Source organism: Erpetoichthys calabaricus, chromosome 4 (assembly GCF_900747795.2).
Source record: "Erpetoichthys calabaricus chromosome 4, fErpCal1.3, whole genome shotgun sequence".
Classification (NCBI taxonomy): domain Eukaryota; kingdom Metazoa; phylum Chordata; class Cladistia; order Polypteriformes; family Polypteridae; genus Erpetoichthys; species Erpetoichthys calabaricus.
The window spans coordinates 106,728,559-106,755,251 of NC_041397.2; the positions used below are offsets into that span (position 1 = coordinate 106,728,559).

At 35.6% G+C, this 26,693-nt stretch overlaps 1 protein-coding gene across 1 annotated transcript in view; it reads right to left on the reverse strand.

Annotated features, from left to right (window-relative positions):
* vwa8 (von Willebrand factor A domain containing 8) overlaps nucleotides 1-26,693 on the reverse strand; it is a 509,572-nt gene that overhangs the window by 187,693 nt on the left and 295,186 nt on the right. The window contains exons 26-30 of the mRNA XM_051925677.1: nucleotides 22,207-22,358; nucleotides 9,527-9,635; nucleotides 6,977-7,115; nucleotides 5,056-5,243; nucleotides 1,716-1,835 (exon numbers count right to left, since the gene is read on the reverse strand). Of these exons, the coding sequence (XP_051781637.1) occupies nucleotides 1,716-1,835; nucleotides 5,056-5,243; nucleotides 6,977-7,115; nucleotides 9,527-9,635; nucleotides 22,207-22,358 (708 nt within the window). The remainder of the gene's footprint in view (nucleotides 1-1,715; nucleotides 1,836-5,055; nucleotides 5,244-6,976; nucleotides 7,116-9,526; nucleotides 9,636-22,206; nucleotides 22,359-26,693) is intronic.

Sequence of the window (26,693 nt, forward strand, 5' to 3'; positions counted from 1 at the left end):
TACTACTCTATTGGGTATACTTTCAAAAATGTTATGTGTAAGGAAATTGAACAAGAATTAGTCACATACCCTCCACCACTACATACATCAATCAATGCCATTTTCACATCACTTTGATTGCAACCTGTTGTGTATGAAAGCTATTGAGCCACCACAAGCCTATTTGTGCTCCGTATATTGCCTTACATGTGACATACTGTATTAATGTTTGTCTTTTTTTGCTATGTGTAATACTTGCTTATATGAAAAATGGGGTCATAAATGTTACTGTATGTGCACAGGAAAATATCAAATAAGCTGGATGAAGCAGGCATTCTGTGCAGCATAAAACCACGTCAAGAAAAGAATAAAAGCTAATTCAGATGTATTAAAAAGCAGTTAAAAGAACAAATACCATGGCAGTTACCTCCACCAGATCTTCTATGTGGGTTGCTAACATTTAATACAATTAATGTACAAATAACATTTTCCACAGAGTTCATTATTGACAGACAGACAGACAGACAGACAGACAGACAGACAGACAGACAGACAGACAGACAGACAGACAGACAGACAGATAGATAGATAGATAGATAGATAGATAGATAGATAGATAGATAGATAGATAGATAGATAGATAGATAGATAGATAGATAGATAGATAGATAGATAGATAGATAGATAGATAGATAACTTTATTAATCCCAAGGGGAAATTCATATACTCCAGCAGCAGCATACTAATAAAGAAAATATTAAATTAAAGAGTGATAACAATGCAGGCATATAGACAGACAATAACTTTGAATAATGTTAACGTTTATCCCCCCAGGTGGAATTGAAGAGTCGCATAGTTTGGGGGAGGAACGATCTCCTCAGTCTGTCAGTGGAGCAGGAAAGTGACAGCAGTCTGTCGCTGAAGCTGCTCCTCTGTCTGGAGATGATACTGTTTAGTGGATGCAGTGGATTCTCCATGATTGACAGGAGCCTGCTCTGTGCCCCTCGCTCTGCCACAGATGTCAAACTGTCTAGCTCCATGCCAACAATAGAGCCTGCCTTCCTCACCAGTTTGTCCAGGCGTGAGGCGTCCCTCTTCTTTATGCTGCCTCCCTAGCACACCACCGCGTAGAAGAGGGCGCTCGCCACAACCGTCTGATAGAACATCTGTAGCATCTTATTGCAGATATTGAAGGATGCCAGCTAAGGAAGTATAGTCGGTTCTGTCCTCTCTTGCACAGAGCATCAGTATTGGCAGTCCAGTCCAATTTATCATCCAGCTGCACTCCCAGGTATGTATAGGTCTGCACCCTCTGCACACAGTCACCTCTGATGATCACGGGGTCCATGAGGGGCCTGGTCCTCCTAAAATCCACCACCAGCTCCTTGGTTTTGCTGGTGTTCAGGTGTAGGTGGTTTGAGTCGCACCATTTAACAAAGTCCTTGATTAGGTTCCTATACTCCTCCTCCTGACCACTCCTGATGCAGCCCACAATAGCAGTGTTGTCAGCAAACTTTTGCACGTGGCAAAAAAAAAAAAAAAAAACTGAAAGCAGGCTTTTAGCTTCAATTTGATCCCCAGCGTTAGTGTACAAGTCGTGCCGATGTATAAGAATTTTCAAGATATGCTGAGCTGAATGATTTTTTTTTGTTTTTCCATAACATTTGTGTGGTTCTTTCTTTGTTTAGAATCCCTTTATGCTCAGCAAAAAAAAACAAACATAAACAAATAATCACCTTGTCCTCCTTGTTGGCCCACCAAGATGAAACTTTCTTTGCTGAACCTTGCATGTCCTGAGATAGCAGAAGTTGACGAACAGCTCCACTCTGCAGATCCACATGTAAAACAGCATTGCTCTGGAAGTGACATTTAAGAAAATAAAGAAAACATTCGTAAATACTCCCAATCTTTTACATAATGTCTTATGTAGAAAACTAAAGACCATTCTGGTAGTATCGAACATAAGGCAAGTACCAACTCTCAACAAGGTAATTCAGAAATAAACTTAAAATGACTTCACAGAAGAAAGCATTACACTATTTTTATAATTAACAAAAACATAATTTAATAGCAAATAAAAACAATACACATGAAAAATGGCTATTACAACTCAACCTAAAGCGGAATATTTAAATCTATTTTCTTAAATATGGTGGCATTGTGGAACGGATCACTGTAGATATATTACAATAAGGGCAAATAATAAGAGCAAAAAGAATAAATAATTATAAACTAATCAATGAAAAATAGCATAAAATGTAGTAATTTTACTTTTTGCCCTCAGGTGTTTTCAAGTATATAGAGCATAGAGAAGATACCAAGGTGGGAAAAGTGGATGTAACAAGGGCCAAGAAAATGCAATGGATGGAATATAAGAATGGATGCAGCAGTGAGATTAAGGGTAAATTTAAAAAGCTAATTGCCCTGGGATATGAAAATAAAACTTTAGAGGTCAACTTCTGTTTTTTTTGGCAGGACAATCATTTCATTAACACTCTTTTCCAGTTTAGCAATAGTTTCCTTCCTCAGTTCCTTAAGCATGATTTTCATCTTTTATTGACTGGTCCGTGTTGGATCAACCTGTTGCCTCTCATCAAAGACTGGTGAACAGTGCAAACAACTTTACCAGCTTCCAAACAATTCAGAACCACTATCCAAAATGGAAAATTTTGTTTCAACAGGTTCTACTAGATATCATGTAAAATATGTTACCATACACCCTTGCCTGATTCCATCCTAGGGCCAAATATTTGTTCACTGTATTTTTGTAGGATGCATTTCACCAGATACAAAACTGATTTTTAAACATTAAAACAACTTTTAACAGCTGTGTCTGGGTTGTCTCATTATTAAACAGATGCTGTATGTAAAAGACATTCTGCCAAAGTTTTATTTTGATGAAACAGGGATTGATAACATTGTCCCATATATCTTCCACTGGTTCTTCACACAAACAATTCTTACTTTAACTTGATGAACACAAAGTGAGACACATGAACACTTTCATTTCAAACAAACCTGTTGCTTTCAGACAGGACGCTGTTGCTACCACCTAAAGAGAACTTTTTTTTTTTCAGTGTTGATAGACTTAAATCATTTTTCTCTTGGCCAAGTAGATATCTACAAATTTTCCACTGAAAACCAGGAAAATATGTTCTTTTCTGAAACAATTGTAAAATTTGCCATTGATTGTAGAGCATTAGTCTACCTTTAACAGAGTATGTGCTCATTTAAAGGCCTTGGCACAGTTATGCAAATTTGGCTTTCTCTGTGACAAAAATATAAAAGACTAGTTAACTAAAGGAAACTTTTGTAATATTTGTGTGTCAAAAGCTTCTCCTAGCTTCCAAAACCATGGTGTTACACTGGATCTGGAAAAAACAGAATAATTACATTTAACAAGCTCCACTCCTTCAGGTCAATGTCTGGCCCTATAGATCATCTATGTTTTCAGCAGTTAGCTGATGACTGTCAGCATGTCAGAGGTTTTAAAGGTGTCAGGTCCCTCTTGATCCACTATGTCAATGCTGATGAAGCCAGCTTAACTGCTTCACTTTCATTGTCTAATTTTGATCTACTTCACTGTCAGATTTAAATTCCTGATATCACTGCTCTAGTATCTCTGATATACAGTTAATTTTCAAAACTTTCATTATTAACATATGGGTGGGAATGAAGAGAACTGTTTTGTTCTGTGATGCCAGTTCACAGTTCATCAATTTTAGTCCTGAAATTGATTGCAGTAGTTTGTAATAGCTGCAACAGTGACAGTCGCACGATGCACTACTAGACACGTCATTGCTGTGTGGTGATTATGTGTACATGTGTGTTATATTATTATGAAAAACCATTCTGCTAAGTGTGGCATCTTTCATTCTTCAATTTCCCTCCACATTGCCTGATTTTCCCTTCTCAATTTTTAGTATATATTTCTTCATGTTCTCACTTAAGATTTGGATCTTCCTTCCTTCCTTCCTTCCAGACAGCCAGCCAGACAGACAACATCCTCTCACCTACAAGTTCAAGATTGTTAAACGCTGTCAGGAAGCTTCTTATCAAGCCTTTATTTAGCTATGCCATACTCCTAGAGTTTGGCAAGGTCCTGCTGGGGGCTTAAGGCCATATTGTCCTCCTCCAGATTCCTTTCACCACTATCCTTAATGTTTATTTACATGGATAGAAATCTAGGGGTGGCTGTTGAATTTGTTTTATTTTTCAATAGTATCTTCTTTGGGGTTTCCTACTGAATGGGAGGGAGCCTCCTCTGTTCTGGTCAACCTGTGTTAAATCACTTCATGCTGAATCTTTTAGGTATTACAGATTAAAGTTATTTATTATGTACCCACTTAATGTCAATTTTCCTTTTAACAAGCAATGTAACAAACACATGGGATGCTACTTGCTTTGAAGTTAATGGTTTCCTCATGCCATAAATGACAGATGGTTTGTACTGTCTGTACTTATTATTAGAAAGTTTGCGTCATCTCCGAATAAATCTTAGGGCACTTTCGTCAAGACTTACTGGAAGTAAACCTCCACATTTTACTTTTATTTGTTTGTAGTTGACTAAAAGAAGACTGACCCTTGGCTGACCTAACCCCGGAGTCTGGAATTCCATGCTTAAAACAGATGTAATATGCATTCTTCCTTCTGTATGCAGTATTTATAGAAACAGGGGAATTTTTCCTCTTCCTAAGCATTGTGGTTTTATTTAATTGGCATCAGATGGAGTATAACTTGATTTTCCTATATCTACTCCACAGTATAAAATTATATAATGCATTTTGTTTAAGCTCTCAGTCACCTCTAACAAGCATTATAAATTCAAATATAGAAGATCTAAGTAGAATCAGATAAAATTACTTTACTTATTAAGAGTAGCTTTACAAAACTCTTAATACCTCGCAGTACTTTATGTTATGAATGCATTGTTAAACACCAGCAGGGGGAAGCCCAATAGCATCTCTCTGTATAGAAACCCATTACTACTGCTTGCATTTATTTTACTACATGATTCTTGAGAAAGTCCTGCTGATTATTCGGTATAATTCAATTACAACCACTCATTAATCCTACCTGTTCCTCATGTACAACCACCTGGTTTTCAAGGGGGTGCCCAAGAGCACCCAGAGTTATGAATGGTTGCCAAATGCCACTGACAGTCCTTGGAAAGACATCATACAGGTCCATACAATGTACTGCACCTCCACGTCTGTTCATGCTATACAATGAAACTGGATTGCAAGTGGCCACATAAATAGTATCTGTAGAAGTAGCAGAAGGAAAAATTATAAAATTGCAAGACAGAAAATGCAGCAAATACCTCTATACAAAGCTAAAGGCTATATGCTATGGCTACTGTGTAAACAAATCACAATGATGGATTATGCATTTTCTAAATTGATTTGTTCACACTTTTCAGCTTTATTTGGATGGAATTAAGTGACAACTGTTCACTAAATCATCCATGCACTGTCTTATCCAGTTGAGGGTTGTGGAAAGTTTGTGTCTATCCCAGCAGTATCAGTTGCATGGAGGGAAGTAAACTTGTAAAACACATTTGTGTATCCACACTCAGTCACAATAGTGAAATTTAGAGTTGCAGGATCAGTCCAGCATGCACATATTTAGGACATAGGGGAAAATCCAGATGAACCTGAGAAAAACCCATGCAGACATGAGGAGAACACGCAACTGGTCTGAGCACAAAATTCATACATGAACTGAACAGCTGCTGTATAAGGCAACAATGTTAAACATTGTGCCAAAACAAGGACCTGCTAGAATGCCACAAAATAATCATATAAAAAGTGAATTCCCTTTTCATTTGTATTTCTAAGACAATAAATCATCATCGCTGGTTTAAAAGTCCATTCCCAGTTATAACCAGGTTAGCTGGTTGCACAACCACAAATGTTTTTTCTTCACTGTTCACGGTCCCCTGCATCCTTTGAGGTCAGACTCGTACTTTTCATATTATTTGACACCATCTCATCTTCAATAATATATTATTCTGCCTCTGCCTAGGCATCATGCACTCTACCTTCACCTTGATGCAACTCTTCACCCAATCATTCGTTTGCTTAATATATCCAATGAACTGGAAAACATGCAGTCCTAGGTTCAAAACCTAGCCTATCTGTATGGGTAGTCCTACTGATTTCACAAAATCCATCCACTCATATGTGTGTGATGTGCTACTAAACACACAGACATAACACAAATAACATTTTTTTCATTAATCAAAATATAGATTGCATCCACTCGTTGTCATGAATTTTCTATAAAAAGTATCCCCTTATCCCCTGCCTGACCCCATTTAAGTAGCTGGTTGGACCATAACTTATCCAAATAGCACTCTGGGTAAGGCAAGAACCAACCCTGTATGGAGTCCCTCACAGTGGAGACATGCTTATTTACAGGAGCGCTGGGCTAATAACACCAACCATTGTGCCAACACTTTCCCCCACCAAAACAATTAATGATACAAATTGAGATGATTATGAATTCGTAATGATTTTTAGAACTGTGTGATATTTTATTTTTTAAACATAAGCTGAAGCATTGTGTCCAATACTGTTGGGATTGGTGTGGCCCTTGTGTTCCTTAATTAGATTAAGTAGATTTAAAACTAGACTAATGGTACAAGGATATGGTTAGATGCGCTTGACACTCATCATTAAAATGTTAACATAAATTGCAATTACTTACCCTCATTAGAAAATAGTTAATGTTCAGTTGAGTTATTTTTTTGATTGGTTTTAAAGCATTAACTACTCTTATTTGTCTAATTAAGTTGTGTTCTGTTATAATGTTTTGTTTTCAAATTAAAAAAATAGTGAAGGCAAAGTTAGTCACTGCTGTGACGTGAGCTTTTGTACTAAAGCAACTTAAAACATGTATTAATATTTATATTCAATTAAGTGTGGATGTTTCAAACGAGGTTGTAGAAGGCTTTCAAATGACTACATATTCAATTTTCCAACATTCTTTTTACCGTCAGCTGTAATGATGTCACAAACAATATTGACTTCATTCATTGGAATCTGCCAATGTGCTTGCTCTTCAGTAAAGCTCAGAGCTCTAGACTCTTTCCGTTCTAATGGATGCTTCTGAATTCTTAAAAAGATGGGACCCTTGAGAAGAAAAGGAAAGAGCATAGTTTAAAAGGGAAAATAAAACAAAGAAATAACAAAGGGTATAGAGAATATTATAAAGGTTGCTACAGTTCTAAAGTGGTTATTTTCAGAAACAATATTTATTCTATATTAAACTGTCTTTTGTCTGTATTAAACATCAATGTTCATGTTATGTTAAATTTAAAACAATTTTTTAAGGTTAAGGGCTATAATTTATGAGATTTTTCAAATTTAAGGTAGTAGTGGACAGACATCTCTGCCATAATAAGTTAAAAAAAAAAACTTTATATAACAGCATTGTAGACGGAAAACTGATTAGAAACATTTCCATTTATTTACTTAGTTGCAGTTTTTGACAAATATAACATAAAAGCAAAGTCAAACAGATGTTTTAACATTTGTGCATTTGCAGCATTGGCAGATGAAGTATCTTGGTTATGGTTACATAGTGACACAGTTGAAGGGAAGTAACTAGCATCCTTGTGGTGTACGATTCTAAATTCTTACTAAATCTACAACAACTCATATTTCTAATAACTCAAAAAAGTGTCAACACTTAGCATCAAGTCCTCAGCCACTATGTTCTTTGTTGAAGGACAAAAAAACTTAGCTGTCAAAATATTTCCTGGGTTTTGGATTTTACAAGAGAAAGTCTTCTTGTTTTGATCAAATGTCTAACCAGTCCTTAAATATTCTCATGGACAATTTTTATTGTCAGAAGAACATAACTGTGAAGAAAAATACTATGTTTATTGAAGTTAACTGCTAAATGTCCACTGAACTAAATATTTGGTTAGAATAGTTGTGTTCTGGATTCAGGGTGCCCCTACTGATCACAGTTTATTTAGCAGTGTGCTGCAAGTCTGAAGAGGACAGCGCTACCTGTAGAAGCTGGCATAAAGAGCAGCTCCATGATCATCATGTTGCAGACACAGCACTTAAAGCAGTTAGAACGTGTCTCCAGGCTGCTAGAGTCCATCTACCTGGGTGTGGGGTCACCAGCGAGTCTCACAGGGCCATTCGATAATGGGCATACTATATGAGTTGCCTCTGAGGCAGAGAGGGGCAGGCAAAGGGACGAAGCCACTGGGAGATGCCACCAAAGTGTTCACTATGTGCAGTGTCTGTGAATGCTGATCTTCAAGCTCTTTTTTTCACTGGCTTCTCTGGTAGTCTAGCCCCTTCGGCCAATTAAGCAAGTGTATGAGACATGTGTTTATGGTTAATTATTTACTGTTTTTGTGCCTTGGGATGTTTTTGGTTACAAAAAGGGTGCCACCACAGAAAAAATTGGTAGGGGAACACTGATTTCAACACTATATGAGAAAATATTAAAATTTCAGAGAAAAATATTTTGGCCAGTTTTAATGGCCAAATAATTTGGTTTTTGAAAACTTTGTCTACAGATGGAAGCCAAAATATCAGAAGGCACAGTTCTCCATAGGTTAAAACAATTTTTGCATAATAACCGGAATGTTAGACAATCCAGAGCATCAGACAAGACAGGACCTATACCATATTAATAAACTATAAGAATTCTCATATAACAGAACCTGTTACTTTCATAAGCAGCTAACTTAGGTGAGCTTTTTTAAGAACAGTAGCTGAGTTACCAGGTATTTCCTGGGTGAGATAGAACAATAAAAAGGAATTAAAATGTATATCATAGCCTTATCCTTAAACTTGTTTCATTAAGTATGTAACTAATATTAGCATTAATAAGCTTCTTTGTATACAAAATTCTTTGTTTTTCCTTCCAGTGCAAAGAACCGCAAATTGCAATAACAACACCAGAGACAATATTAGTCCATCCAGGGGGTTGTTTTGGGCCAAGGCAAAGATAGCTTGATTAAAGTAAAGTTAAATGTAATGCACAAGAAACAAATATGTGGTTAACCATCACACCACCAACACAACCTGCATTGCATGGTTCACACCACACTGTAGTATATCTTTATAGATAAAGAGATGTGCAGCATCGTTTTTGACGAATGTTACCAGGTACTATTAACGTTTATCTGCTTTATCAAGATATTAGCTGCACGTAGTCATATTCAACACATACTTTGTGGAAGAACTGGTAACTACAAACAGTTTGAAATTTTGACTTTTTTCCAGGCAAGGAGTGCATACACGAATTACTTTGGATAGTTTTAACCCAAATATCATTACCAAAAATATGGATATATACTGTATTTAAATAATATTTCTAAAATATGAGAAAAAATGATAAAAATAATTTCTTATACATTCAATTAGATATGTCCAGGTTGACATAATCATATAATAATTCAGAATTTTCATTTTTAAGATGAATGAATATTAGAATGCAGATTTTTTTTCTCCTATTAAACTGAACCCCAGAAGGGTTACTGCTTGCTAAACAACAGAGACAATGAATACAAAACCTTGATGTCAATGTGGCGAGTTTCTGCAGGGCACAGCAGCTTGGGAGGAGATATTCCTGACACATTTGTTGTCCAGTAGCCAGTCAGATGACAATCTGGAAGAGGTAACCTATTAGGTTCAAGATGTTAAAGAGTTAAATTTACTTAACTAGATATAAGAACCATTATTCAAATTAATTCCATCAATAAAAACAATTTTCATAATTAATGACTCTAGTATTTACAAAAAGCACAAGACACCACTACTGAATTCAATTCAGTCTTCTCACTGTAGGGTCAGAAAAGTAGTTAAATACTTTGAGACAATAACATCAATTGTATGAAAGCTACCTTTCCTTCTTAAACTTAAATTACAAAAAGAGAAATTATTCACCCTCACATTCACACATTTTCTAGCCCACTTAATTCAGGGTTGGTCACAGGGAATCGGTGCTTAGCCTACAGTGTTACAGCCAGCACTGCACCGAGTGCCAGCCCATTGCAGAGCACATTCACAAAAAGTAAAATTTTCAATTTATTGACCATAAGAACTTTGGTATAAAACATTATTTCAGTTGTTTCAAATAAATAAAAGGGTTAAAGTAGCACAAAAAGAGTAATGTATTTTCAGAATTCACGATCATCCTTCTACAATCTTGCTAAATTAGCATTAACACATGAGAACCTGATTTTTAATATGGAAATTGTGAATTCAAAACTATTATGAAATGCACTGCAAGGCCAACAAGATGCCCCGTGACACACTGTTTAAATGGATTTTATTTCTTGGTATGATTTCTATATAACCTTGTGTTAAAAGTCATGAAATAAGATACACTAACTTTGAGTTGCAGATGATGGCATTGTGCTACTAATTGGGTATTAAGGTTGAAAAAAAAAAGATAAATTATATTACACCATAAGTAAGTCACAAAAATGTCTATAGTTTCTTTACAAAAAAGCTCCACTGGCTCATTGAGAACTGTGGTCGTATCATAAATAGGGATGGGAGGTCATCATTGTTGGTAAGGCTCGACAGGCAGCAGATACGGCTATGTCAGAAAAATAATCATCTAGGTCTAAAGAACGTTTTACTGGATTAATTTTCATCAAAAGAAAAACAATATAAAAAAAATCTCGGGTAAAAACAACATGGAGAAGAGAGAGAGAGAGAGAGATTTAGAGATACTGTCATACACTTGATAATTAACTTAGAGCAAGTCTTGACACCAAATAAAAGGTAAGACATGCAGAGTATAACCAAACTCTGAAATGACTGAAAAACACTGAAACAGAAAAGTGATCTTAAACATGCTAGAAAAGAACTTTCATTAAAAACCAGTGCTTAGTTTCTAATTTGTGTTACAAAGCAAAACATTCATGTAATAAATTAACTATGTAAAATAATTCCAATTAGAACAAACAACACATTAAAATTAAAATATTACAAAATTTTAATTATTAAATGAACTTGCATGATAATATATTATCTATGCAAGACAAGGAGTTTCAAAGTATTTATGGCCTCTTTTTCATGTGAAAATTTTTATTTCTGTTTGGGGGGGAAACATTTACTAATGTTAGCAGCTTGTAATTCATGTTATTTAACACTTAAACAGACACCGAAGACTTTATATCTGTTAGAGAGTAATTTCTTTATACACATTTTCTATGCAACATTTCACAAACTCATGTTTACTTTTAGGAGATGGCCACAGCAAAATAAATATAACAGAGTATAAAGTCTTCCTAGCCAATTTATGTCTTTCAACAAAGAAGTGTTAGCAGTATGTCTTAACTTGCACATTGACTCTAACATTAGCCTAAAGTTTTCTTCAATTAATCTTTCACTATTAAAGCTTGTCTATAATTTGTACATAATGTTGCAAAGTTTACTTTGATGTCTTTTTTTTTTACTCTTTTCTTTACAGCTACTTTACTGATACCAATGAGTTCACATGATGGATAGACTTTTCTAGTCATTCTTAAAGTATTGAAATACACACAATCAAGCCAATGAATACAATGTATGTATTGTTAACATTTGTATGCCTTTTATCAAGACTAGAAACATTCTGAAAAGAATAAAAACATACACTCTTCTTGCACAAACAATTTAAAGCACATCAGTAAAACAGGGCAAATAAAATGTATAAAATACACAATCTGAAAAAAAGAAAACATCCAGCTTCTCAGCCCCATAAACAAAAGGTGCAGTTGTCAAAAGGGCAGCACCGGTGTGCCTTGAGAAAACTCAGCGCCAATTGATTAAATTTTATAAACTATACACAACCTAAATGTCACAATCCGGTTTCAATGTACTTGGTGTAAATCACTAAGATTACATGGATAACAGAATTGCCCTACTAGTTCTCAAACATGTAATATATTTTGTTATATTTCTGATACGAAAGAGAAATTTAAAAAAGTAGCAAAAAAGGCTATAGGCTTCTCATTAGAGAAAAACACAATAAATTGAACACAAACCGTGTGAGAGAGTGTCAACAGACATGCTAATCATGTTATTTTAATTATATAATCTGTTGCTGAAAAATTATAACTAGATCATGTATGACCAATTGTGAATATTCTGTGTGCACACAGTTTAAGGAGAGAATTTGAAAAAAAGAATTAGTCTGTTACAAGAAAAGTTTTCTTTGAAAAAGATATACAGTAACTGTCTTAAAAAACAATGTCATTTCAAATTGCCTATGCTATATATTTGAATATGAATTCTACAAAATTAAAGTTGCAAAAGCTTCCAAAAATGAAAGAAAAAAAACAGTAACAAAATTGGTGGCCTCTGACACTTTTATGTCTAACATCAGACCTCAATGTCTTTCCTTTTTATTTAAGTTAACATTTAAACACAGGCAACAAGTGCAGGATGAAATTGTGCAAATTCATAAAAAAAAGTAAACACTGATGCAAACCTTGCAGTAATTAGATAAAGTAATTGTTTAAAATGTGTCTAAAATAAAGATGAGTGTCATAAATATAAAAATTTTATTTTTGTTGAGATTCATTGTCAACGTATCCATTTCAAATATCTGTCCCTTTTTCTTTGCTTTCTTTCTGGACATTTTTCACACCAAGCTGGGTGCAAGGCAAGAACTTGCCCTGAAACCTTGTAGTTAAATGGAGTGCATGCACAGTGCTTTCACCAAACGGCATGTCACTGGACTGTGGGTGGAAATCAGGAAATGCTGAAGGATATTCAAATAAACATTGGGAAAATATTCAGATACCACATGAGAATAAAAGCAGGACTCTTGTGACATGGCAAAGCAAGCTTCTTTTATTTCAAAAACATATGAAATGAATGGTTCCTAGGCTGGAAGTCCATTGAGTAGTCTCTGGATAAAACTATTTAATCACTAAGCTGTTGCCCTGTTTCCATGTTGTAAGAAATTAAAACTGAAAATAAAGTAAAAAAATTAACGTACAAAAAGTTTTCAGTAATATATTTATGGCTTGGTTCAACTAAAACGGAATTGTCTTTCTAGTAAAATGCCACTCAATGGTTATATTTCAATGACTATAGGAACAATTCTGTAACCTTGAAAGATTACGTTTGAGAAAACTGAATATAAAACAAATCAAAAAAGAACAAAAGAATTCATCATAAATCCAGATCTTGTTTCTTTTTCATAGACATTCTTTCAATTACTTGAGACACGCAGAATAATCAGGTTCTTAACTATTTAGCTAGCACTCTTATTTTCAAGAACAGTGGGCATCTTTTTTATTAAAAAATAAATTTAAATTATCTCTATACATATATTGTTTTAGCTGGTCATTTAATGCAGGGTTGCAGAAAACTGAAATCACTTCCAATAGAAATAGGGAAAATGATAAACAAGTTCTGTGAAGTTCTGTGTAAAAACAAATTTAAGGAGAAGGTGCCAAATCCATACAGACACAACCTGAATTGGGAACTAGCCACCTGGAGCTGTGAGGCAGCAGAACTAACCTGTACACGCATTATAGCACCCAAGAATAAGTTCATCAAGACTTACTGTTATAAGACATAAGTAATTCACTTAAACACCATTTAGAATAATCTGCCTGCATTCTGATCTTGCCTTGAAATGCCAAAAAAATGTTATAAAATCCACTAAAATCATGAGACAGTACTATAAACTACTAAATGACTGTTATTCCTAAATAAAAGAAGCACAAAATTCAAGAAATTTTTAAAGATGTGCTTCACTTGTACTTCTTCACCCAGAGGCATGTGAGCAGTGGACACAGGAAGTTAAGGCAGCACTTGACAGTGATTTGTTAACAAAATAAAAAAGAACACATGATACTAAAGAAACAAATATTTTACTTTATTTTTAATAACACAGTATAGGAATGGTTGTTACAATATTTTTGGACACATTGGAAATATCTTTAAAAAACAATACACTAATGCAAAAAAAAAAAAAAAACATTCACACTCCTAATATGACAGTCTTGGCAATTTCTTTAAAATGTTACGATGTTAACATTTATTGTAATATATGAACACAGTGTAAACTTAACATTGTGAAAAACAATAAACTATACTTCCAATCATATACAAGGGGTAATCTAAAACTGCTGCGCCTGAAGGGCATATTTTACTGTACTGATTTTGTAAGATACAGATTAGCTACTGTGTATTAAAATATCTAAATTACAAGTTTCTAGAATTTGTGGTTTATTGAGTCAGGACCAAGTCAAAATGAATGACAAAAACTGCAAAAGTGAGTGCCATGCTATAAATGAATTTCTAATGCTAGACAAGAGTAAATCTTCAAAGTTTCATTCTCTCCTAGTCCTTAGGACCAAGCTCTTCAATGTGCCACAGTCAAGAGATGAGTTGCAAAATTCCATCATGGCAATGCATCTTTTGAAAATGACCCAGGGTCTGTCTGACCTTTAACATCAGAGGCAAAAAGGAAATATTTTTTTTTTATCATTAAACAAATTGTAATAAGAATTGAAGAGTCCTGGAATTTGAGATATCAGCACAACAGAGATTAGTAATGTGTCAGCTAACTCCATTCTTCATGAACAATTAAACATGAGTAAGGTGCCCAGAATGTTGACTCCAGAAATGAATCATCACCACATCCAATGTTCCAAGAAAAACCTCAAGCTACTGCTTTTTGATTTTGACACATTTAAGAAGTGCTGTATAACTAAGGATACAACTTATGTACAGTATATCACTATGACCCAAATCAACAAATGAAACAATGGCAACCAACAGTACTGGCAACATCAAATGCACATTTCTTTATGATACTGAGGATGTAGTCCTTATTAACTGTATGACTCAAAAGTACTGCACAGTTGGTCAATAGTTGGCTGATTTAGTTAGGTGTTTGCTGCAGTCGTTTCGAGGGAAGTAATGGGGTAAACTGTCAACCATCATCTTTCTGGTTTATGTTCTTGTTCATACTACATTGAATGCAAAAAGTGCTTTGAGAAACTGTCACTTCAAAAAGATGCAATACATATCATATTCTCTAGAACTGGCCCGTTGTGACTAGCATTTGTTCCCCAACTTGAAGGGCTATATCCATGGAATGCACTATGATGAAGATGTGACATCAGATACAAAGGAGCAGTTGCAAAACATAATAAAAATTGAATTTAATTGAAACATAACAAAAAGTTTTATTTAAAAGGAAAGCTTTGTGAATGTATTAGCATATCAATCAGTATTCACAGGTTTATGTTGAAAAATAAAACTTGGCATTACCGGTGCTGCTCATAATAGATCAGGCTGAAATGTTTTTGATCACTGAAGGGGCACAAAAAGTCTACTGTTACTCTAACCACTCATTGAACATAAATTTTCAGATTGTTGCTTTAAGTGGCTTCTACAACAGTTAAGTGCCTTAAGCATGGGAAAGGCACTACATAAATAAAATGTATTACTACATTATGGGGGAGCTCTAGATTAGAAAGAGTGCATGGCGCATTTCATAAGAGGTTAGGTGTTAAGGGTCTGCTGCTTAATGTGCCTTATAATGGCAAAAATAATAATATGGATAGGTGCATGGTATGGGCAATGCATCTCATGTCAGATACAATAACACTATGTAATTAATGAGCAGACAGCCCATGTTTTCCTGTAAATTGGTATCACCAATTCTAGCATTACAAATGGAGTCAGAAACAGTTCACTAGTCAAGAACATAACTCTGTTTCAACAAAAAAGGTGTGCATATTTAACCAATTTAAAATCTTTCACTTCACCAACAAGCTGAAAATGTTTAAAGTAATGTTACAGGAGGTAATGTTACAAGATCAATTGTAGCCATCTGCCAATATTCACTGCAGAGAGCAGAATCAACTGGATTAACTATACCAGTTTCAGAAATCTAAAAAGGGGCACAGTGATGAGTGCTGAATTCAATGGTGAAATATTTCCCTAGGTTTCAGTCATTTAGCACATACACTATGCTTTTCAGCTTAACCTGGAGAATTAAAAAATATACAAATCTCCAAGTGCACTATGAAAACTGGAACATTACAGGGTCTGTGCAATTCTTCTCTTCCTTCATTGTCTAATGTTGAACTTCAACAGTTATTTCATTCTGCTAATTTGTGCATCTTGCTGTTATTAAAAGAAACTTTATTATTGTTGAAGACAGAAATCACAATGCAGTGTACAGAGTATGGACTGAAAATGGGTAAGAAATAAAATGGATGAGGAATGATGTAGTTTGAAAATGCCAAAATGTGTTTACTGTTGAAATAAGGAAAAATTTTATTTATCTCAAAAAAAACTTCTTTAAGAGAGGAGAGAGATTGGAAGGACGCGCTGACAGCAGATACATTAATTTAATAACTTATTAAGCATTGGTGGACTACAAATGTTTAAACTGTACTTTTTTGCAGGTATATGCATGACTAGCATGAATTTTATTACAACAGTTCTGATCCAGGCACAACAGGGATAATGTGTTTCCACTTGAGAAAACCCTAGGATGCAAGATCACTGCATCCTCATTCATTTAGAAATCATTTAGAACACAGTCACAGAGCAGACAGTATGAATAAGACAGGGTGCTGCCTTGCTGCAAAACAGCACCATTTTTTTCTTTCTCAGAATTGATGCCTGAGCTTAAGCAGCACATTCCTGATGACAGTCAGAACTGCAATGAGAAGCAGATTTCTTTGGGTCATGTGTACCTGATTGTCCACTGGGCTATATTGTATATTTGTAAACTTTCTAGTTGGATGAAGCCTTTTATATTCAAAGTATTTAAAAACACAAAAATTCACATTAACAACCACTACTGTTGTTAAGCAAAACTGAAAATAAAAATTTTAAGAATTTTGAGTATTTTAAGACAGCTGGTTCTCTACATGGTTGCTGGCTACCTTAGATTTTTGGCATGAAATGGTTGGTTGTTGTGCTTGTTTCACAGTGTCCTGAAGAATGTCAAAAGCACCCATAAAACAGAATTAAAGACAAGAGCTTGCATTAAACACATACTTTACATTCAACCAGATACTGATATAATTTTAGTAGAAATCTTCATATTACTCAGTGAGCCGGATTTATTTAAGAAATTATTTAGCCACATTAAGCAGTACGTTCAAATTCAAAACAACAAAATTTCAAAATGAAAATTCAATTTTGAAACATTACATTTTGTGGTTGTGTTATTTTGCACATTATGATAATATGGAACAACAGTTGCACATTCACAAAACAACTAAATTCTAAATACAATCTCCCAAAAATTGTCAACAGGACTGTCAGTTTCACAATTACATTTTTAACAAATCTCAATCCTTATTGTAGCTTTAAAATAACTGAATTAAAATATCAAATTTCTCCTGTCAGCATTGCTTTATTCAGGATACACCATGCTAAAATGCTGGATTTTTCTCATTGTCACATCACTTCCAAGAAGCGTCAACTTATACTGTATTTCTGGTTGAATAACTCCATTGCCATGAATAGAAAGGTCAGGTTTTTGAACAACAAGAAACAGCTGCCTTATCTATTGGAAATGTAGGGTGTTCTGTGGAATGAGCTTCGTTCCGGTTTAGAGGCATTCTTCCTGTGATCTGGAAAATAAATTGGGCAGTGCAAAACATAATTTTACCTCTCTAGATGACAGGCTAGAAAAGCATCAATAACTACATATGCAGAGGAAAACACCATTTGTCTGAGCTCATAGTTATTTGCAGGGAGAATATGAATAAACACTCTAGTTTTGACGATGATCGCAAGCAGTGCTGCTCCCTAACGTAAACCACATTACATCAAAATGATTCAATCTCATGTTTGTTCAGCATGAAGAGACAAACTGTACTCAATATGAATACAATATATTGGCATAACATTAAGGAAGCAGGGCTACAAGCAAAATAAAGGGTTTATTTACTTATTTTAACATTAAATTAATGATGTCTGCTCACCAACATTTGACAAATCAATTATCCATCCATCCATTTTCCAACCCGCTGAATCCGAACACAGGGTCACGGGGGTCTGCTGGAGCCAATCCCAGCCAACACAGGGCACAAGGCAGGAACCAATCCCGGGCAGGGTGCCAACCCACCGCAGGACACACACAAACACACCCACACACCAAGCACACACTAGGGCCAATTTAGAATCGCCAATCCACCTAACCTGCATGTCTTTGGACTGTGGGAGGAAACCGGAGCGCCCGGAGGAAACCCACGCAGACACGGGGAGAACATGCAAACTCCACACAGGGAGGACCCGGGAAGCGAACCCAGGTCCCCAGATCACCCAACTGCGAGGCAGCAGCGCTACCCACTGCGCCACCGTGCCGCCCAAATCAATTATTTTATATATATATATATGTATATATATATATATATATATATATATATATATATATATATATATATATATATATATATATATATATATATTACGAGGAAGATAATGGAAATAATGAAGGGCATTGTGTAATGTGGCTAGCTTTCCTCTGCATTAAAATATAATTTGATCTACAAAAATGCACAAAGAAATTAAAATTAACTTTAATCAATACTAAGGATTTAGCTTTTCTTTTTTTGTCAGTTTGACAGTACTAACACAGCTTTGAGAATGTACAAAAGCTTACAATTTAAACTGAAATATATGTGAAACTACAATTATTTAAAAAATGCAGTTTTTACTATAAAATATTTAAAATCAGTTTTCAGTGTAAAGCGACATATCAGGCGAAAGGCAGAATTGCTAGCTATTAGGTGTGTCCTCAACAATCTGCATCTAAAAACTAGTAATATGGGAAAAATGGTTGTCAATTTTAAGACAAATTATCCTTCATCAAAATCACATGTTTAACGCTAGAATCCCTGAAGCCTACAAAAAAAACTTGTAATCCCGGCCCATATTAAATCACTTTGCACCTCTCCATCAGCGTCTTTTGTTTTGTAAACATGTCAAAAAGCACAAGCAGGAAGCAGCCTGCTGTCCCATCACTCCCCCAAGTGCCCCCCCACCCCACCCCACCCCCAGCCGACAGATCTCAACTCGGGCAAAAACCTCTGCCAACTCAAGCCAAGGCTCCTTATCTGTGTGTGAGGTGCCTGGAGTTTTGTATGGTAAATAATACAGTATATCGTTATTTGGAATACATGCATTTCATGTGTCTTCCGTGTCTACAAACATCTGGGTAAGTGTAGGATGAAAGGAAATGTGAGGTAAGAAATGTTGAACACATGCCTAAAGCAGAAACTTTTTCCATGTTATACTAATAATGACATAAAGTGTATAATGTGTGAAGACTTTAGAACAAATATCAAATAAACGTGCGCTTTTATTCAAGAGTATAACCAAAGGAAAAAAAAAATCATTCCATTTACATGTTGCTGTGAATGAGTTAAAAAACCAAGCTTAAATGTCAATTGACAGGAAGTTGATATGTATTCTTCAATGGCACACAGGTAAGAACAGATGCATTATAACCCAAAGGTACCAGGTTTGAGTCTTGGAGCTCCAAGTATTGAGCTGCTGCTATAATTATTACTATAATATAATAAAAAACATACATTTGATTTGAGTCTGTAACACCCAGTTTAATTTTTGGATACTTGTAAAAGTTAGCGCTTGTTTTTTTATTATTCAGTTTTATTCTCTCAGTTATGTTCACATGGTACAATGAACTTGCCTTTCCCCAACCTGAGTTGATGGTATTTATCTCCATTCTTTTCATAAGAGCAGCGATGACCATAGTGGTTGCTGTGGCTGACACCTGCTCAGAACTATTTGTTGAACTGGCAATCAAAGATACGATGTCCCGTGACCGCTATCAGACTACCATACAGCATTGAACGTCACTGAGAGAACAAAACTGAATAATAAAAAAACCAAGCTGCATTGTGTAAGTTCAACAATTAAGCAAAAACCTTGATAAACCCTGATAAAACCAAAACTCCCAAAAGTTTCAACTGTCCAATATATGAAATTTAACTATGTTTTATGATGAATGGTAGGCTGTTATTTTGGTTTGTATGTTATGCATTTATTTTATAACACACCACATTACCTATCAAAGACAGGTTATAGAATATATTAAAGAATATTTGATATCTTTTGCTCTATGTGAGCCTTCAGCAGCTTTCCTTTAGTATGCTTGTGTCTGAACTTCTTTAAACTGGCGGTCCCTCTGTTGATTATGTGTCCGTAAAGCCTGCTTCTCACATTCTGTCATTTCGAGGTGTCTTGCTTTGCCTCCTGTCCACTTTTATACTTCCAGTCTTTGAAGGTGACTATCAGTGTGCCTCCTAAATCTTTAAACCATCCTCATAGGTTTCGCACTTCCTCTTTCAATCATGTCATCAGAGCCAAACTGTCCAATCACAGCAAAGTCAAACTGCAGATTGCTTGAAGAAACCAGACACACACTTGCCAACCTCAGCATTTATTATATAGTAGATGTGTACTTAGGGTGCCATATAATCATTTAGTGCTTGCTGTTAATACTGTAGATGTTGAATATTTCCTATTGTGCTATTTTATTTTTGTGTTTTACTTCTATAACAACAAAACAAATTCCTAAAATGTTGTACAGAAAATTCAGTTATCTTTCATTCAGGAGATGAGGCATATTTAGTTGGCAAATGAAACTGTTATCAATGAAACAGACGTTGATGATGCCAAACAGCTTCTCAGTGCCAGCCACATAATGTTTACAAGCAAGCTCCATAAAATGACTGAAAATCAACATGCTCTGTAGGAGGATGACAACATAACGGAGTTTGCTCATTCTGTCAGGAAATTTAAGAACAATCACATTTTCATAAAGAAATCACCAGGGTAAACAAATTCCTTGGTTTTATGAGAACAATACTGGAAATGTAGCATCACTGCATCAGAGCTATTCTGGCAAATAGTTTTCTAACTGGAAAGATTTCACAGAAGTAAATAGCTTTACTAAAATTTAACTGCATGTACAGCACTGCTGAACAGAGATGTTCACCATTTATGACAAAAGAGCTTATTATGAAATTTGCCATTATCTGTATCAACTCTCTACACAGTCTGGGCTGGGATTTGAACCCAGACTCTGTAAAATGTAGGAATTCACAAAGTGAATTACATGGAATTTACATGGTGAAAAAAAATGTGTGTTATCTAGTAATAATAAACGTGTCAGGTGAAATGTAGTCATGTACAGCTTATTGTGAATTTCCCCTTGGGGATGAATGAGTGAGGGAGGGAGGGAGTCTGTCTGTCTATCCATCCATCCATTATCCAACCCATAGTATCCTAACTACAGGGTCACGGGGGTCTGCTGGAGCCAATCCCAGCCAACACGGTGCAAGGCAGGAACCAATCCCGGGCAGGACGCCAACCCACCACAGGACACACACACGCACACACACAAACACACACACCAAGCACACAATTGAGCCAGTTTAGAATCACCAATCCACCTAACCTGCATGTCTTTGGACTGTGGGAGGAAACCGGAGCACCCAGAGGAAACCCACGCAGACACGAGGAGAACATGCAAACTCTACGCAGGGAGGACCCGGGAAGTGAACTGCGCCACTATGCTACCCTCTGTCTGTCTATCTAAAGATAAATACTATTAAGCTTTGATTTATTACAACACTTGTGATGATTAAGGATACAGTTTAAGAAAATATAATTGACATTTAATTTTTTTTTTTGCATTCAATGCTGTTCTTCAATATACAGTACTGAAATGTGCATCATAAACAATGAGTCACCTAGTCCAGTTAAAGCGAAATAAAGGAAAATTACTGAAAATCCAAGAACAACATAAAAATAAATTTACAGTAGATAAGTAATTTTTTGTAGTGCGACTATTAAGTTAAAAACTAGAAACATTACTTTTAACATATTTTGTGGACACATAAATACAAGTATTTCTATAATATTTCTAGCAACATTTTTAAGTAAGGCCGCATTTTTAGAATTGCAGCTCTTACATAAACCCCTCCTGAATGAATCAAGTGTTTTCCTTTATGGCTCTGAGAACCAAAAAAGTTCATTATGAGATGTTACTATAAAAAAAAAGTACTTACTGTTATGGGTAGTCACAAAGAGCTATTGTGAGTACCCATATAAACAAAACTGTGAAATTACATCATAAATATCATATTCAAAGTAAATTATAAGTAAAATCAGCACTTTGATAGTTTTTGTCAAGTACATAATATGTAAATAGTATTTTAAAAGATCCAGTCCTTACTCCTTGGCCAGATGCACACTGGTTGGTTTGGCTCCAATCGGTATGCCATGCTTGTGGAGAGTGCCAATGACAATGTCACGCATGTCTTTGTTATATGAATCAAAATCAAAAACATTCCGCACCACATCTGAAAGTCCTTCATCAGGAAATTTCTGTTGAGAAAAAAAAAAGAAAAAATGGCAGTGAGTCAAAAAGAAATAACTAGAAAATATAACCCACAGTTCAAAGTTAAACATGCGAGATACTACATAAAATATTGAAATGAATCAAAAAAGTCTTATATTACACAGAATTTGGCAAATATTAAAAAAACACCAATATGCCTTGAACAAATTAAAAATTGTTAAGGTAACAATGTCCATCATTCTGTTATCAAATCAGTTTAATCCACTCAGGACTCATAACACTGCAGGAGTCTGTGTATTCTATGTATATATACAGAAGGCACGTTGAGACTGGCATCCTGGCCAGAGCAGAACTGAAATAAACTGCCTTCTGAAAACCGGTTTGTGAAAGTATTGAAAAGAATAAAACCCTTTATTTTCTGTCTGGAGTTTGGGGTGCTGCAATGCTCCCTGCTGGTCATAATATATACAGTATAAAGCAGTTTATGATCTTGAAGCGTTAAGTATTTTTGATAAATGATACAATGATTATACACTTTTCTCTGGCTCATTAAGAATATATTGACAGTCCACTCTTATTAAAAAGGAGACAGCAATGGATATACCTGGTGTCAAGCATGCGTGCCAGAGGTTCTGGGCACACCCAACAGCTAATGGTCTTGTCTTGTTTTTCACTTACAGTGCTGAGAAGATGCCCAATGAAGGCAACTGAGCCAGAGAAGCCCTGCCCTTTCTGGTCCAAACGGTATAAAATTGGACATCCTCAGAAGGTGGCATCACATTTTCGACCACAGCAGCCAAGAGACTGGAGCGCTTCCAAAACCTGACCCATTTCAATTTAGACACTGTATGAAGTGAATTCTAAGGCAATTGATTGCATATTTTTTGTGTTGAAGCAGCACTGTGCACCTGGTTATTTATTTTGACCATTTTGTTGCTTCTAGCATTAAACATATGGCCCGGTTGGCACCCCTACTTATTTTGTCACTCAGACCACAATGATCACATTTAAATGCGGCCTTCAGTCTTGAGGACATAAGACAAAACAGCTACATTATGCAATGTAAGCAGCTACCCAAAACTGTGGAGTTACCAGCTGTCATAATTTCGTCTAAGGCAAATGTTATTTCTATTTAATTTTTCTCTCATTTGCATATGCATGTTATTTATTGTTGAAAACAGTACCTCATTCTACTGAGTTTATGTACATGAAAACATTTTTAAAACGAAATCGAAATAAGCAACATAACAGCCTTCTTGAATTCATATTTTCATTATTACTGTGTACTTCTAAAAATACTGTAAAAATATATCTTCTGATTTCATAACTTTTGATCCCATTCTAGTGAAGGGGAGTACAAGTGCTTTTCAATTTATGACTGGCCTGTTTTGATAAAAGTGTACAATAATAATTTGAAATCAATCCATTTCAACATGTGTGTATATGTACATCTTTTTTGTTCATATGCCTTTTGATAAATAAAAAGCATTTATTTATTACCCCCTGCTCGCTTCGCTCGCCAACACCCGTATTTGGTGTTCCAGATACACACTTTTAAGATTTTTTTTCTTTGAATTGTTGCTATTTCAGATACAGGTGCTGGTCATAAAATTAGAATATCACGACAAAGTTGATTTATTTCAGTAATTCCATTCAAAAAGTGAAACTTGTATATTAGATTCTTTCATTACACACAGACTGATGTATTTCAAATGTTTATTTCTTTTAATGTTGATGATTATAACTGACAACTAATGAAAGTCCCAAATTCAGTATCTCGGAAAATTAGAATATCAATTAAGACCAATGCAAAAAAAGGATTTTTAGAAATGTTGGCCAACTGAAAGGTATGAACATGAAAAGTATGAGCATGTACAGCACTCAATATTTAGTTGGGGCTCCTCTGGCCTGGATTACTGCAGCAATGCAGCGTGGAATGGAGTCGATCAGTCTGTGGCACTGCTCAGGTGTTATGACAGCCCATGTTGCTCTGATAGTGGCCTTCAGCTCTTCTGAATTGTTGGGTCTGGCGTATTGCATCTTCCTCTTCAAAATACCACATAGATTTTCTATGGGGTTACGGTCAGGCGAGTTTGCTGGCCAATCAAGAACAGGGATACCATGGTCCTTAAACCAGGTACTGGTAGCTTTGGCACTGTGTGCAGGTGCCAGGTCCTGTTGGAAAATGAAATCTGCATCTCCATAAAGTTCGTCAGCAGCAGGAAGCATGAAGTGCTCTAAAACTTCCTGGTAGACGGCTGCGTTGACCTTGGACCTCAGAAAACACAATGGACCAACACCAGCAGATGACATGGCACCCCAAACCATCACTGACTGTGGAAACTTTACACTGGACCTCACACAAAGTGGATTCTGTGCCTCTCCTCTCTTCCTCCAGAATCTGGGACCTTGATTTCCAAAGGAAATGCAAAATTTACTTTCATCAGAGAACATAACTTTTGGACCACTCAGCAGCAGTCCAGTCCTGTTTGTCTTTAGCCCAGGCGAGACGCTTCTGACGCTGTCTCTTGTTCAAGAGTGGCTTGACACAAGGAATGCGACAGCTGAAACCCATGTCTTGCATACGTCTGTGCGTGGTGGTTCTTGAAGCACTGACTCCAGCTGCAGTCCACTGTTTGTGAATCTCCCCCACATTTTTGAATGGGTTTTGTTGCACAATCCTCTCCAGAGTGCGGTTTTCTCTATTGCTTGTACAATTTTTTCTACCACATCTTGTCCCTCCCTTCGCCTCTCTATTAATGTGCTTGGACACAGAGCTCTGTGAACAGCCATCCTCTTTAGCAATGACCTTTTGTGTCTTGCCCTCCTTGTGCAAGGTGTCAATGGTCATCTTTTGGACAGGTGTCAATGGTCGTCTTTTGGACAACTGTCAAGTCAGCAGTCTTCCCCATGGTTGTGTAGCCTACAGAACTAGACTGAGAGACCATTTAAAGGCTTTTGCAGGTGTTTTGAGTTAATTAGCTGATTAGAGTGTGGTACCAGGTGTCTTCAATATTGAACCTTTACATAATATTCTAATTTTCCGAGATACTGAATTTGGGACTTTTATTAGTTGTCAGTTATAATCATCAACATTAAAAGAAATAAACATCTGAAATACATCAGTCTGTGTGTAATGAATGAATCTAATATACAAGTTTCACTTTTTGAATGGAATTACTGAAATAAATCAACTTTGTCATGATATTCTAATTTTATGACCAGAACCTATAGTTTCACTTTTATTTCAGAACTTCTGTAAAAACAATATTTGTAATCTTGCGAGTCCCAATATGCTGAATCTTTTTAATGAGGTCAGGATAGGTTTCTCTGTTTGGAATTTCAGCACTGACAAAACGATCTACATCATCAGCATTTAATATTTTTTTTTTTACAAAGTAAAAATGCAAGTAGAGTTCTGCATTGGACTCCTGTCTGTAAAGTCGAGCTATTTTCCTCTCACAGTTCCAAAAGTACATGGGGTTGCCAAGGTGATACCCCAGCTTTTGTCTAGGTTTTTGTACAAGGGCTAGACAGAACGTTTTTGACTCCTGGGGTAAATTTAGGTTTTTAAATAAGCAGACAGATAAATATATATACATTAACAAAGTAACCAATATATGCATGTGCGGTAAACTCTGTTTTTGAAATTCTCAAGATTCTTTATTTGTCACATGCATAGTTATACAGGACAACACACAGTGAAATGCATCCTGATCCGCTTATCAAAAACTGTGCAAAGTTAGAAGAATATCAGTTAGATTAACAAAAAGTCATAGATCGAAAGATAACAGTATAGTAGAACATAATAAATAAGTAAAATTATGTGAATAAAGTAGAATTAAGTGTTAAGGTGCAATAGTGTAGTAATTATTGTGCAAAACCAAAGTTAGACTGGTGCATAGTTAAATGAGGCAGTTTGTTTGTTTGCGCTACTGCGATCTTTACTTTTTTATATTTTCTAATTTTCCTACTTTCATATCCTTTAACTTTCTCCACATGTGTATAGCGCCAACGTTTTTTTTTTTTTGAGCCTTTCTAATTTCCCTGGTTTCATAGTCTCTAACCTGCTTTGCATGTGTTTAGCGTCAACGTTTGTAAACGTCTTTATGAAGTTCTACTTTGTCTTTTACTCACTGTCATTTAATTCTGAGCCGGATTGGACGTGCTTTTTTTTCAATTCCACTTGTTCCGGTCTGATAATTACTTTCCTTATTTTCTGAATTTGCACCTCGATTATTCTTTTTTGCTCTTTTTTCTGTCCAACGTATTTGAGTCTCTTTTCTCCGCTCTTTTCTTTCTTCTTCGTTTAATCGTCGACGTTTCATTTCTACCCTATTCATTTCTACAGTATTGACCTT